The sequence below is a fragment of the Oreochromis aureus genome, linkage group 16 (genome assembly GCF_013358895.1).
Source record: "Oreochromis aureus strain Israel breed Guangdong linkage group 16, ZZ_aureus, whole genome shotgun sequence".
NCBI lineage: Eukaryota > Metazoa > Chordata > Actinopteri > Cichliformes > Cichlidae > Oreochromis > Oreochromis aureus.
In genome coordinates this window covers 19,250,250-19,263,909 of record NC_052957.1, presented here as the reverse complement: position 1 = coordinate 19,263,909, position 13,660 = coordinate 19,250,250, and the positions used below count along the sequence as shown (strand labels likewise).

Below are 13,660 nucleotides of genomic sequence, written 5' to 3'. Positions count from 1 at the left end.
GTCCACTTTTCACGTTCTGTCTGGGCGGACTTTCGAGATTGATAAAAATGTCTGGGTTTTCCTGTATTCTGACAGAGGACCCATGTGTGAGACGTCATCCCCGAACTGCTGTTTTGTGAGCGCTTGTTCTGCGCTCACAGACAGGACAGACAGCGGGCAGCAACGCGCCCAATGATGTTTAAAAGATCCCAAAGCGCAAAGCGCAAGTGCATCTTTTCAGACGAACTGCAAAAGATATTTCCCTCGTACCGACCATAACTGGACTGGCCATCGGGCATTCCGGGCATTTGCCCGGTGGGCCGATGGTGATTTTTTGTTTCTACGAGCCGATGGTTTTGTTGTTGTTTTTGAATTGGCCAGATGTTGGCCAATTCACCAGCTTGTAACTGTACAGGGGCGAGTCTAGCAAAGTTTTGCCAGGGGGCCAGGTAGGGCATTAACAGGGAGAGGGGGGCTCAAAGAAATACTTTTCTTTCTTATTCTCATTAAAAATGTCTCGCTTTTAATAAATAATTTCCTGAGTCTTGCAACCAAAGTTTTCATTTAATGTAAAATGTATAAAAATCATACATATGCCAACAAGACAGTGTACATCACTATCACAACAGTGTTTGTTTTTTTTCATTCAAAGGCTTTATGGCTTTTCCTATAATACCTGGTGGGCCTGTCTCTAGTCAACCTTTTTTGTCCCAGTCCAGTCCTCATACCGACCCAATACTGGTAATTTTTCTTATGCAGATGAGGCATTATTTCTGTACCATTTAATTCCAGAGTTTTTTAAGTTGTTTTTTTTTTTTTCCACTTGTTGACTTGTAAAAGCCTATATGACATATTTTATTTCATAATTCATTAACCGCACAGAGAAGGCATTGTTTAAGTATGTTAAATACATTTCTTTAACCAAGTTCTTCATTACTGAGCTACGTGTCCTCTTTTTTTAAAATCAAAATATGGTCACCCTAGGTTAGCCAACTATCGGAGATGAAGAACGTGCCCAAGAAGTACAGGAAGTTGTCCATACCTGAGGCCTTGGAAACTGCCAACTGGCCCGCTGCTTAAGGAGGTACACCAGAGAGATAGAAGGCAGGAGAATAAACCAGCTGTTCTCCACGGAACCAGCCAAGGTGTACTCTCAGTGGCAGGGGAACAATATGAGAACAGCACCACCAAGACTGGAGACAGAACTATAGTGGAAGAGCATATGGGAGAATAACGGCAATGCTAAGTGGCTAGTGGATCTGAGGGCAGACCACAGCGACCTCCCTGAACAGGGTCCAGTAACCATCACAGTGGCAAATATCCAAGAAAGGGTCTCCAGTATGAAGAGTTGGACAGCACCAGGCCCACGCCTACTGGCTGAAAGGGATGGGCAAGAATACCAGAGGCGCAAAACACCAGCTACTAGTAGACCGAGCAGTCAGCCGAGACTGCAAGACCAGACTGACCAACCTGTGCACTGCCTGGATTGATTACAAGAAGGCCTATGACTCAATGCCCCACACCTGGATCCTGGAATGTCTAGACCTATACAAGATCAACGGGTTCCTTCATCGGGAACTCAATAGGGATGTGGCAGACAACACTAGAGGCCAACTCCAAGCCCATAGCACAAGTCACCATCAAGATCCATTGAGGCTGGGGTCTATCACACCAGGCAAGACCCCAGGTGCAGGCTGTGCACAGATGCCCCAGAGACAATCCAGCACATAACAGCAGGGTGCAAGATGCTAGCAGGCTAGGCATACATGGAATGCCATAACCAAGTGGCCGGCATAGTGTACAGGAACATCTGTGCCGAGTATAACCTCGAAGTCCCAAGGTCAAAATGGGAGATGCCCCCAAGGGTGATGGAGAATGACCGAGCTAAGATCCTGTGGGACTTCCAGATACAGACGGACAAAATGGTGGTGGCTAACCAACCGGACATAGTGGTGGTAGACAAACAGAAGAAGACGGCCGTAGTGACCGATATAGCGGTTCCGAATGACAGCAATATCAGGAAGAAGGAACACGAGAAGCTGGAGAAATACCAAGGGCTCAGAGAAGAGCTGGAGAAGATGTGGAGGGTGAAGGTGACGGTGGTCCCAGTGGTAATCGGAGCACTAGGTGCAGTGACTCCAAAGCTAGGCGAGTGGTTCCAGCAGATCCCGGGAACAACATCGGAGATCTCTGTCCAGAAGAGCGAAGTTCTAGGAACAGCTAAGATACTGCGCAGGACCCTCGAGCTCCCAGGCGTCTGGTAGAGGACCCGAGCTTGAAGGATAAACCGCCCGCAGGGGCGAGCGGGGAATTAAAAAAAATTAAAAAAAATAAAAATATATATATATATATGTATATTATATTATATATATTTTTCATATATATATACACACACACACACACACACACATATATATGTATATATATATATATATTTATATAGATAGATAGATAGATAGATAGATAGATAGATAGATAGATAGATAGATCTCAAATACAACATGATGATGATGATGATTTTGATAGGTTTCCCAGGATCACTGGGCAGGGACTCCAGGACTCCGCCTCCATTCTAGCCAGCTGTGTGACAAAAGTCACACAGAGTATCAACACATTTCAGTTACCGTTTGTTATTTGTTTCTCTCCTGGGAGCAGCCATGAGCTAATGGCAAGATAGGGGTGAATGGATGGATGAATGGAGCTGATACTTTTGTTTGTGTTTTTATGGGCAAATGCTGCGATAAGTCATGCCACACTCATGCTGACCAGAGAAGCTGACGGTATGTCAAAAGTTTTATTATTTGTTTATGCTTGGAGTTCCTTGGGCTGAAATTAGATAAGCTGGCAGGTCTTACAACTGATGGTGGTGGACAACATATTACAGTGTGTAACAATAGAAATTAGTATGGAAAAAAAATGTAATTGTAAGTTGTACATATAGAACACCATGTTCAAAAACTGAAATATTTAAGGAGTGGGTAGATAAAACATTTATTAGGACAAATCAAAAAGGTATCTTCATTTGTGGGGATTTCAACATAGACCTATTAAATCCAAACAAACATAGTATGAAAGATGAGTTTAGTAATACAATGTATAGCATGGGACTCTGTCCAATGATCACTAAGACCAGCAGGATTACAGTGCAGTCGGCAACCTTAATAGACAATATATTTACTAATGAAATAGAAAACAGATCTATAAGTGGTCTCCTAATTAATGACATCAGTGATCATCTACCTGTTTTTGCAGTGTATGACAGCAATTACAGGAAGGTCCAGTAGCGGTTTTTGATACGGGTGACACGGGCGGTTGCCCGGGGCGGCATCGTGGTGGGGGGCGGCATCACGAGCATCGGCAAAAAAAAAAGAAAAAAGATTGCTCGTACTCATGCTGCCCCGGTGTCATGCCAGCGCATATTGGGAATGGCATAGGGACCGATTGGTTTTCTATCGCCCATTTGCTGGGAGTAAGGGCGCCCTCCGTTTGCGAGGTGCGCCTGCTGCTTGCGGCACAGGGAGGAGAGGGCGGGGCGGCGGGGGATTCACTGTCTGGCTGGAGCAGCATCTAATAACCAACTCGCAAAATAAAACAAAATAAAAACAAACCAACAAACACGAAAACACCAGACATCATGATACAGACTTAAAATCTGCAACGATGTTTTTTCGAAATTCTATACGCGAAAAGTGAGCGCGAGAGCCCTCGGTGCGCCTGCTCGCTGCTGAAGTCAAAGTAAACTTAGTCCAGTATATAGAGAGACGAGACGACGAGGCTCCAGTTACAACAGTGCAAGTAAACAAACAATAAATATAAGAAGAGTAAAAGAATAAATATACACTTTAGGACGAGGGGTAAAGCGATCAATAACAAATTTGAAATTTATAATTTACAGTTTGATGATTTAAAGTCTCACACACAACCTGTCGAAAGGGGAGGGAGACCCGCTGTTTCCAAATAGAGCACATTTCATTCATAATGTTGTAAAACCAAGCCCATTATGTAGATGATTTGAATCCTGGGTTGTGCGAAATCCCAGAAATAAACCCTAGACAAAGCGAATCTGTGAACTAAGGTGTAGGGTCTATTAGGTTATGGGCGCCAGAGGAGTGTTAGCCCCAGGGCGCAAAACAGGCTAGGACCGCCACTGGGAAGGTCAACCAGGAAAATACAACAAAATACAAACCAGTTAGAACAGAGAAGTTCATTAATGCATTTAAAAGTGATTTACTTAAGCAAGAATGTGAGATAGTGTATAAGGAAAAAAAATATTGATAAAGCTTATGAGACTTTTTAAGGGAAATTTAAACTGTTATATGATAGCCGTTACCCAGTAAAGAAATATAGCAAAAACAAAAATATGCAAACTGCCCATGGATCACAAAGGATTACAAAATAATGTAAAAGAAAAATACCTTATATAGAGAATTTATAAAGAACAAAAGTAGAGAAGCTGAAAATAAATACAAGAAATATACTACTGTAACGCGTTACTTAATAACGCGTTAGTCCCTACACTGGGGATAACAATGAATAGTGTGATTCAATAGAATGTTGAGCATGGGGTAGTAGATTAATAAGTATTTATATACTTCTTCCTACTCCATTCCAAACTTAATAATTGTATTTTCATATCATTTAGACTTTGTTTTATTTTATTTATTTTATTTCTCTTTGTTTTGTCTGAGCACATACGTGTGTATTTACATATAAATTCATATTTGTACATATAAATGCAAACATGTGTACTTCTACATATTGTTTTTTCTGTATATGTCTGAAATAAAGATACAATACAATACAATACAGTACAATACAATGGCTGTCCAAATCTGATAGGGGAAAAATGTGGGACGTTTGAAGTCGATGACATCATATTGTTGTTGTCCAAGTCAGTGCTAAAAATTAACCCTGTGTTTGATGTCATTCCTAAACTAGTTTGCTTAATTCATGCAAAAGCACTGAATCAAAAATGGCTTATTGTATGGAACTAAAATCAAGATTCATATCTGTTTAATTGTGAAGCCCTAACATTATTGGACACTCTTTTGTTTCTACTTTTTTTTTTTTTGGTCTGATGCTTAATAGTATTTAACTTTCCAGCTCTTCAGGTGATTGGTGGAAGTGTGACAGTGGTTCAAGAAGGTACCGCTATCTTATCGTGCCATGTCATTGATACCAATGATGACCTGACACAGATTACCTGGCAGAGGAGGACAAGAGAAAAACCTCACAATGACAATTTCCTCACTATCTTGCCCAGGGATGGACCGCAGTTTGTCAATGGAGGTGATGCTCGTTTTAAATATATCGGGAATTTTAACAACAAAAATGGAACTCTCCAGTTATCCAATGTTACCCTGAAGGATGAAGGCAGCTACACGTGCATCTTCACCTTATTTCCCAGTGGAAATCAAAAGACTGAGATACCTCTAAACTTGCTTGGTATGAAAAAACACTTTATTTTAAATGTTCTGGGTGTTTGTGTGTGAGACAGAGACAGAGTTACTTTCACCATCTTGCTTGCATATTGACCTGCTTGTGTGCTGTACATCTCCTAGTGCCTCCTTTCACAAATGTCAAGGACAATCTTCCCACTTTGGGCACTGAAGAGGTTTTATTTGCTACCTGCACGGCTGCTGGATCGAAGCCTCCTGCAGAGGTGAGGTGGCTCACTGGTGTTTTGAGAGACAAAATGAGGACGACAACAAACTCCACACATTATGACAACGGCACGACTACCACAGTCAGCTCTCTGTTTGGTTTACCTACGAGAGAGATTAATGGTCACCAGGTCCAGTGTGTCATCAGCAGTGACTCCCTGACTAAAGAAACCCTGCCCTTCAACATACAGATCTACTGTGAGTGCCAGAAACCCCAAACATCTTTAACAATAAACTTTTATAACTTGAAATGCAAATATGAATTATTAAATTTAATAGAAAATAATTTACACATTTAGCAAACGACAAAGTTCTATAAATGGGAAATGTCAGAGAAGGAAGTTTGTTGGTCACACCATTAGCAAAAATAACTGAAGTTGCACTGAAAGTGAAAAGTAGGCTCATTCAGTAGCGAGTAATTGTTCGTGATATGGTACATCTGTGGGCTCCCATTTCTAGTAGAATTCCCATGAGATGTATTCTTTTTTTCACAATTAAAGTGATTGTAAATTAGCTAGTCACAACCTTGTAACTGTTTTTGTCTTGAAAAGATTTAGGGTTTTGTCTCATGGAATGAGATTCAAACATATGTGAAACATTATTTCAATATCATTAGTATTTCCAAGTCAGGAATAACAAAGTTTTTCTCTCTTTTTTTGCAGTCTCTCCCACAGAAGTCAACATTAGAGTGATTACAGAAGACTCATTTGAGTGTGTGACAGAAGCCAACCCCAATGCAAACTTTACCTGGAGCAGGTAAAGTACTTTGACAATAAAAAAATATAATAATAATAATAAATTGTGTATACACTTGATATTTGTATTTCACTTTTAGCACAACCCACAATATTCTGCCCCTTTTGTACATTTAATGTTGAGCCTTGTTCATGTTTTTCCAGATCTGGCCAGGCTTTGCTGCAGTCTGCTGTCAAAGTAGAGGGTGCAAAGCTACAACTGCTGAGTCTGACCTCTGATCTAAATGGCCTCTATCAGTGTGAAGCATCTAACACATATGGAAGTAAACATGGTCAGCTCTTTGTGCATTATCACCTGGCATCAGGTGAGATCAGCTTGGATTTAGCTCTGCAGTTTGTCCAATTATTTGAGCTTTTGCTGGTTTTGCTTCATTCCAATGTTGTTCTGAAAGCCAACTAAAGTCAGCTCCATCACTGGAAGAACATGTCACACACGCATATGACACAAAGGCATCTGCTGTGATGCTTACACCTCTGATGAAATCACACAAGTGTCAGGACTGATAAATGATCAGAATTGTAATATTTCTGACTGAGTAAAAATTGTATTTAATCAAATCGGTTATAGAGTCAGTGTCGATACCCAGCCCTAGTGAATACCCTAAGCCCAACAGAAGTGGATATAGCTGTGAGTATTGAGAAAAGATGAAAAGAGTGATTCATAACAATGCTCTGACACAGTGCCATTGACCTCTCAGGTTATGTCTAACACTGGTTCAGAGACAGCGTCACGTAATGAGCCACATATGATTGACTCCGAGCCAGAGCTCACTGAAATTAAAAGGGGGGAAAGTGTATACATTTGGAAGAGAGTGGCTTGGCCAGTTTCAACTAGTAAAGCTGACAACATGACGCACCCCATTTACTGTCGTGAGTGTGGAAAGGCCATGGTTGGCCATGGTCGGCAATACTGCATTCGTGACTGGTGGTTTCATATTGAAATACTGAAAAAGCACAGTGTACCCAGAAAACACATTATATGCCGCGATAAATGCTGTCCCCAAGTGTCCCCTCTCCCCACTGCCTTTAAGCAGCCGGCAGCAGTAAACAGGTCGTCAGAGGAGGCTGAGATGATGATTACGTTTAACATTGACAAAGCACAAGCACCTTTTCAGTAACTTATCTTACTTGTAGAACTATGCTCCAAATAAAGAACTTTGTGTTGACAAGATTGTTAGTTAATCATTTACAAATCAATATTGTCTGTATGGACAGCAAATTGTTACCATCACAAAATTTCCATGCTTACCTGTAAGCTGCGCATTATTAATTTCTGTGGTGTTAGGTGTTTTCCATCACATGGTGTTGGGCACAGTGACCCACCATCTCCCAGGAGTGCAGGAGATAATCACAGACAAGAGCAAGAAAAACTGCAGCACGTGGCGAGGTCAGTAACAGTTAATTTGAAGAGATGCTATACTCAAAATTAAAAATGTTAAATATTAATTACTTAGTATTTTGGTGCTAATGACTTAACTTACAGTTTTCTCAATTGCTTTTGTGCAATTCTCAGAGCAGAAAAGTCATTCAAGCCACTCTTCATGCAGTTCTCGTTTTTCATAACAGAGTCACTTGTGCAAAAAGAACCTTTAGGCGATCGTGGCTCAAGAGTTGTGTCGGAAGGTTGCTGGTTCGAGCCCCGGCTCGGACAGTCTCGGTCGTTGTGTCCTTGGGCAAGACACTTCACCTGTTGCCTACTGGTGGTGGTCAGAGGGCCCGGTGTCGCCTCTGCCAGAGCAGCTGTGGCTGCAACGTAGCTTGCCATCGCCAGTGTGTGAATGACTGAATGTAGTGTAAAGCGCTTTGGGGTCCATAGGGACTAAGTAAAGCGCTATAAAAATACAGACCATTTGTCATCAAACTGTTTAGTTTTTTTGTTAGAAAGAGTATTACAAAAATGTAGAGTACACATTTTTTAGAAACAAAAATGAAATATGAAGGGCTTTCTTTCTTTCTTTTTTACAAAACAAAACAATGAAATTAAGAAAAGCAGTTTTTTTAAACAAATCTGAATTCTGAATTCTCTGCTTCAGCAATCTCAGCCAAAGATGGACAAAATCTGGACTGAAGTTTCGACTAACATTCCAGAGTTCGCTGGTCAATGAACAGATGAAGGACGGGTGGAAGTTTTTGGTATCCATTCATACCCGTGCCTTCAATTTATTTATCTTCCCCTTGTTTCTGTACAGGTTTCAGAACTGATGCCTGCTTGTCAATTAAATATTACGAAGTCTTTTCAAAAGGGACACATTGAGAAGGTTTAAGGTTTAAGCTTATAATGTACAATATCAGGTAATTGTGGACACATAACCCATTCATATACAATTACTTGTTTTCTTCTGTTGCTTATTGTGCCTATAAAAAGCGCCATGACGGTATCCAGTCACTGTGCTAGCACAGCTGCAGCAGGTGTGTCTTAACCATCTGCACTGAAGCTCTAGCTGATGTTCTCTACTCCTGATAACACAAGCCATTAAGCTGCAGGTTATAAACGTCACAGTGTTTGTGTGTGAGACAATAGATGAATTACTAGTACAATACAAAGACTGACACAGAGAGCAGCTTCAGTGCACACTGTGAATGATGTCTCCCCACCAGTAAAACTACTACATAATGCACTGCACTTGTCTGTACTTGCAGTGAATATACAAGTTTTGCTCTAATAATACAAAACTTAAAAACATGCAAATAAATTAAAAGAAAATAAATCTTGACCTTCATTCATGTATTTACTTAAATGAATGTGCTGGTCAATGATTAATAAGAAACTTGAACAGAAGTCTGAGTACATGGACAGATTTCTCTTAAACTTAAGTATTAAGTATGACTAATTACTCATTTTTAGGTAACAATAAAATACTGAAAATGGGCAGTTTCACTTTTAATATTATAAAAATGAATACAAGACTACACAGTGTGTCAATCAACAAATGCTAAGTTTCACAAATGCAAATGCACTCTCCTAATTTCTTATCTTTTGTTGTTCTGGTTCAGACCTTTAACTTCATCCATTCAGCCAAGCTGACTTATTTAAAACATAGACGGGTCTAATAAGTGTGCTGACTGATAAAGAGCCATTTTTACTTCAATGTTATGAAAAGTGTTTCATCATAAAGATGGAAACTAACTGACTGTAACTGATAGTTCTGTTCGATATCAGATTCTGCAAAGCTTATGATGCCTGCGTTTTCCCAGGAGCTATGCTGTTGGGAAGAATTGTTCCCACTGCAAATTGGTCATGGGTTAGGGGCCAGATTAAATGCGATTCAATAGACTTGCATCATGTAAAATACCTAAATGAACCAAGTTAGCTTATGTGGATCTCTGTTTCCAGTGACTCACCCTGGAGCCAGACTCACTCTACAGTAGTTTGCTGTAAGCTGCTTCACTTTCCACCATGGTGAAAAGCATGTTTAACTTCTGTTGACACACAAACTTTTTAAGTATTGTCAGTGAAACCCTTTGATCATCTGTTTCGAGGCGACTTTTGTTATGAATATACAAGCTAACGACAGGAGGCAAAGTCAGCAAAAACAGAACTTGTGACACACTCAGTTTCAAAGGTCAAATTTAAGTTCTGTATTATAAGCACAACAGAAAAGCACTGAAATATGAAAAACAATCTCAACCTCCAAAATGCACTATACTCTCAGCTGCTTATCTCACGTCTTCCTTGACTTGTTTAAAATCCTGATTCATTTTAATGGTTAAGTTAAAACTTCATGCTTTTATTTTTAATAATTTTTGAGATGTTCGTGCTCAAACATTCTCAGATTTCAATATGAGAAAAAAAATGGCTTCATAGTGGGTCGATAGACCTTTTCTTTTTTTACAAAACTGTAATTGATGTAATAAGCTAAAATTTCACAGCACTCATTATGTGTGTTTAAACACTGGCCCATCCTTTTTACCCCTCAGCCGTAAAAAGGCTGATGGAGTATGGTCGTGGGTGGGTGGTGGTGATGTGCAAATTTGTGAATGTGATCGAATGAGGCAATGTAGAAGCTTGAAGTCGATGCTATAAGTGCAGCTACTAAAAATCTTAGATGAGCTTGAATCTCAGTGACCTCAACCTCAAGGTCAGAGGTCAGGTTTTCTGAAAATCTCAAGATTGCGATAACTTGAGAATAAGGTGACATAGTATTTTGAAACTGATACCATAGATGTATCTCTACTGGGAGGTTGAGGGGTGGTATTGGTGCTCACCAGTATTTTTATTTTTAGTAAAGAATTATTTATTCTGGATAGAAACATCTTTTGGGGAACATGACTTTGGTAAATGGCCTGTATTTATATAGCGCTTTACTAGTCCCTAAGGACCCCAAAGCGCTTTACATATCCAGTCATTCACCCATTCACACACACATTCACACACTGTGAATGTGTGTGTCTGGTGACTTTGACCAGTTATTTAACCAGTGAACTCATTGCTGCCAAGTCTGTGTGTCAAATGAAAATATGTTTGTATTTTAGTTGTGTAGGTTACATCTAGCTGAATTCTTCTTAATATCTTTATAACATTAGTTACACTAGCATGTGTGTTTTAACTCTAAACTTTAAATCTCTAAACTCATTTAGTGAAAATAGTCAGCATTGATGAATAAAGTGTGCCTTGTATTTTCTCTCATTTATGATGTCATGTCCTTACACTACACATTAAAACAGTCTTCTCAAACTGTGCAGCTGGTGGTGCTCGGACTACTGTAGGGAATAATTGGAGTCATGTCAGAAAAAGCTGGAGAATTGCTTTGTTAAAGCATTACACAGTCTGGGTTCCCTGCTTTTGGAAAGCTATACATCATATCAAATCATATATCATACACCTGTGTCTCAATGGTTACACTTTTTAATTTATTTAAGGTTTTGTGTGGCAGCTTTTAAAAAACAAAAAAACAAAACAAAAAAAACATTCAATCATTAAAGTGTGTTGTTTGATCTGTATTCCAATTATAGATGATTTGGTGTTCCTGCTTTATATCTTTGTGTTTGTTTTTTTAATTGTTTGCTTGAAATCAAACTTTGTTTTGTAATTGTTTTTATGATATGTTATACTGCTGAAATATTTTTTGTTTTAATTTTTCTTAATTATAATTAATAAACATGCATAAAATCAGTACATACATTCCTAGCTTGTAATCCCTGATCCTTGATATTGAATTGGACGTTGTGGTCTGGTGGAGAGAAGAAATCAAATGTGAAATTTTCCATTTAATTTTTGTCAATATGTAAGTAGGAGATCAGGAGAGAGGAAGAACAGTGAGTGCCTACAGACATCTGTAAAACACAGTGGAGGGTCTGTCATGGTTTGGAGCTGCATGTCAGCCAGTCGTGTTGGCGATCATGTCAAAATTAATAGAGTTATGAACAAAGTAAAGCACCATCAGATTTAGATCCACCATGAAATTACATTTGGAAAAGACCTGATAGATAATGGCTTCCCAAACACCCTCCTATTGTATTAAAATCATACCTGGATAAAAAACTACACAATGGAATATTATCAGTGTATTCACCTGTCACAAAAATGTAAAAAAAAAAAAAAAAAAATCTGAGGGAGAATGAGCTCTGCTGCCTCATTAGTGTGAAATGAAGTGGGGGAGATGGATTCTCCACAATGGAGAACAGTTTGTTCTCTTTTGGTTGTTTTCTCACAATACCACCAAAATATCACCCAGGTGACAGTGAGCACACTGCATCAGCTTGTGTACAGGCAGGGGGTTCAGACAGGAAGATGGGATTGGGGAGGTTATCAGAATACTTTATTAATCCCTATGGAAATTATGTATGTAATTATGAGCACTTAACCCAACCAGGGGCAGAGGGTTAAAGATCGGTGCTGTCTGGGGAGGGTGATCAGGAGGTCCAGTACTGAATCTCACTGGCCCTGTCCAGGCTGCTTCCCTGCTGGTGACGATGTCTTGGGGTTGAGGTCTGTGATCAGGTTCATCCCCCCTCCAAACTTCTTTGATGTTGTTCAGATGGAGTTTGGACTCTAGCTTTACCCTGTATTTGTCTTTACACCTCCCCAGAATACCTTCGGTTTAGACCGTTTCTCTCTCAGCTCATCCTTGTCTCCAAACTACTCCTGACATTTTGGAGATGTTAGCTCTTTATACAGTAAAGCTACAGTGGGATACAAATAATATCAGGCTGATCCTGCCACAATTTGTTCTCCCTATTTTACGTGTAGTTGTTTTTTTTTTTTCCTGTGTAATAATATTCAACATTGCTATCAATACATTTTTAAACAAGACCTACCTTGGCACTTGTGCAGGTGAAGCCAAAGGGAAGATATGCTTTGCCATATTTTCTAGTATTTGGCTTAGAAGGAAGTTGGTTTGGAAACATATTTTGCGACGCTTCATCTCCTGCTTTGCGTTTGTGTGGGAGCCCCGTCAAAATCCTGTCCACTATGCTAGCAGTGTCCAAGCGTTCTTTTTCTTTTCTTTTCATAACACCCCCCCCCCCCCTTCGCAATGGCTCTGTGCCCCTCCCTAGAGGGCAGGCCCCACACTTTGGGAACCACTGATGTAGCTGAAAAATACTACATTTTGAATGTTTGAATGGCAAAGATGCAGAAATGTCTGCATATAGCATAGAGCCATGGTTTATGTCTGAATGAGTCTCACAGGCATGAATGTGCACTTGAAACCATTTATAACAATAATTAACTTGCTGCTTCTAAATAAACTTTTCCTACTTATAAAAACCTTATGGCCATTCACACTACACATAGCAATTAACCAATAAACAATTAACTTGTTGAACCCCCACATAACATCCTTATACAATATCATGTAACACTATAGATCAACTTACCTCAGAATATATATTATAGCATATAAAAAATTAAAGCAATATGATACAACAAACACAGCAGTACTACTAATCAAAAATACTCAAAGCTTCATAGAACTGAAAAAATATGGACATTAATTTTAGGTCCATTCTGCTGCTGATACATACACATTAGGTTTCTGGATATTAAACATATTTCTGCCTTTCGTAATGTTTAACTTGAAGGCCCTGAGTACTTTCTCCCACACTGAAAACACTGGAATTATAAAATTATTTGAACATTACCTAATAAGACTGATTCAGGACAGACAATTAATTATTTTAAACTTTTCTAGCAGTCCTTCACAAACAGGGAACAGTCTGTCTATTCTCTCCATCTGTCAGCTGGTGCTGGCTCTTCCTCCTCCTCTTCCTCACACACTGCTGAGTTTGTCCTGGTGGATCATCAGGGGTGCAAAGCCTCAC

General features: G+C 39.6%; 1 protein-coding gene across 1 annotated transcript; it reads left to right on the top strand.

Moving 5' to 3' along the window:
* Positions 1-2,600: 2,600 nt before the first annotated feature.
* Positions 2,601-7,750, top strand: LOC116309717 (nectin-1-like). The gene is made up of 5 exons (XM_039600013.1): positions 2,601-2,759; positions 5,083-5,424; positions 5,541-5,840; positions 6,305-6,398; positions 6,542-7,750. The coding sequence occupies exons 1-5, from the start codon at positions 2,675-2,677 to the stop codon at positions 6,795-6,797; spliced, it is 1,077 nt and encodes a 358-aa protein (XP_039455947.1). The 5' UTR covers positions 2,601-2,674; the 3' UTR covers positions 6,798-7,750.
* The last annotated feature ends 5,910 nt before the right edge of the window (positions 7,751-13,660 follow it).

Coding starts and splice junctions, on each gene's coding strand:
- LOC116309717 (XM_039600013.1), top strand. CDS start 2,675: ATGGAGCTGATACTTTTGTTTGTGTTTTTATGGGCAAATGCTGCGATA. Junction 2,760..5,082: donor GCTGACCAGAGAAGCTGACG/GTATGTCAAAAG, acceptor TTAACTTTCCAG/CTCTTCAGGTGATTGGTGGA. Junction 5,841..6,304: donor CTTCAACATACAGATCTACT/GTGAGTGCCAGA, acceptor CTTTTTTTGCAG/TCTCTCCCACAGAAGTCAAC.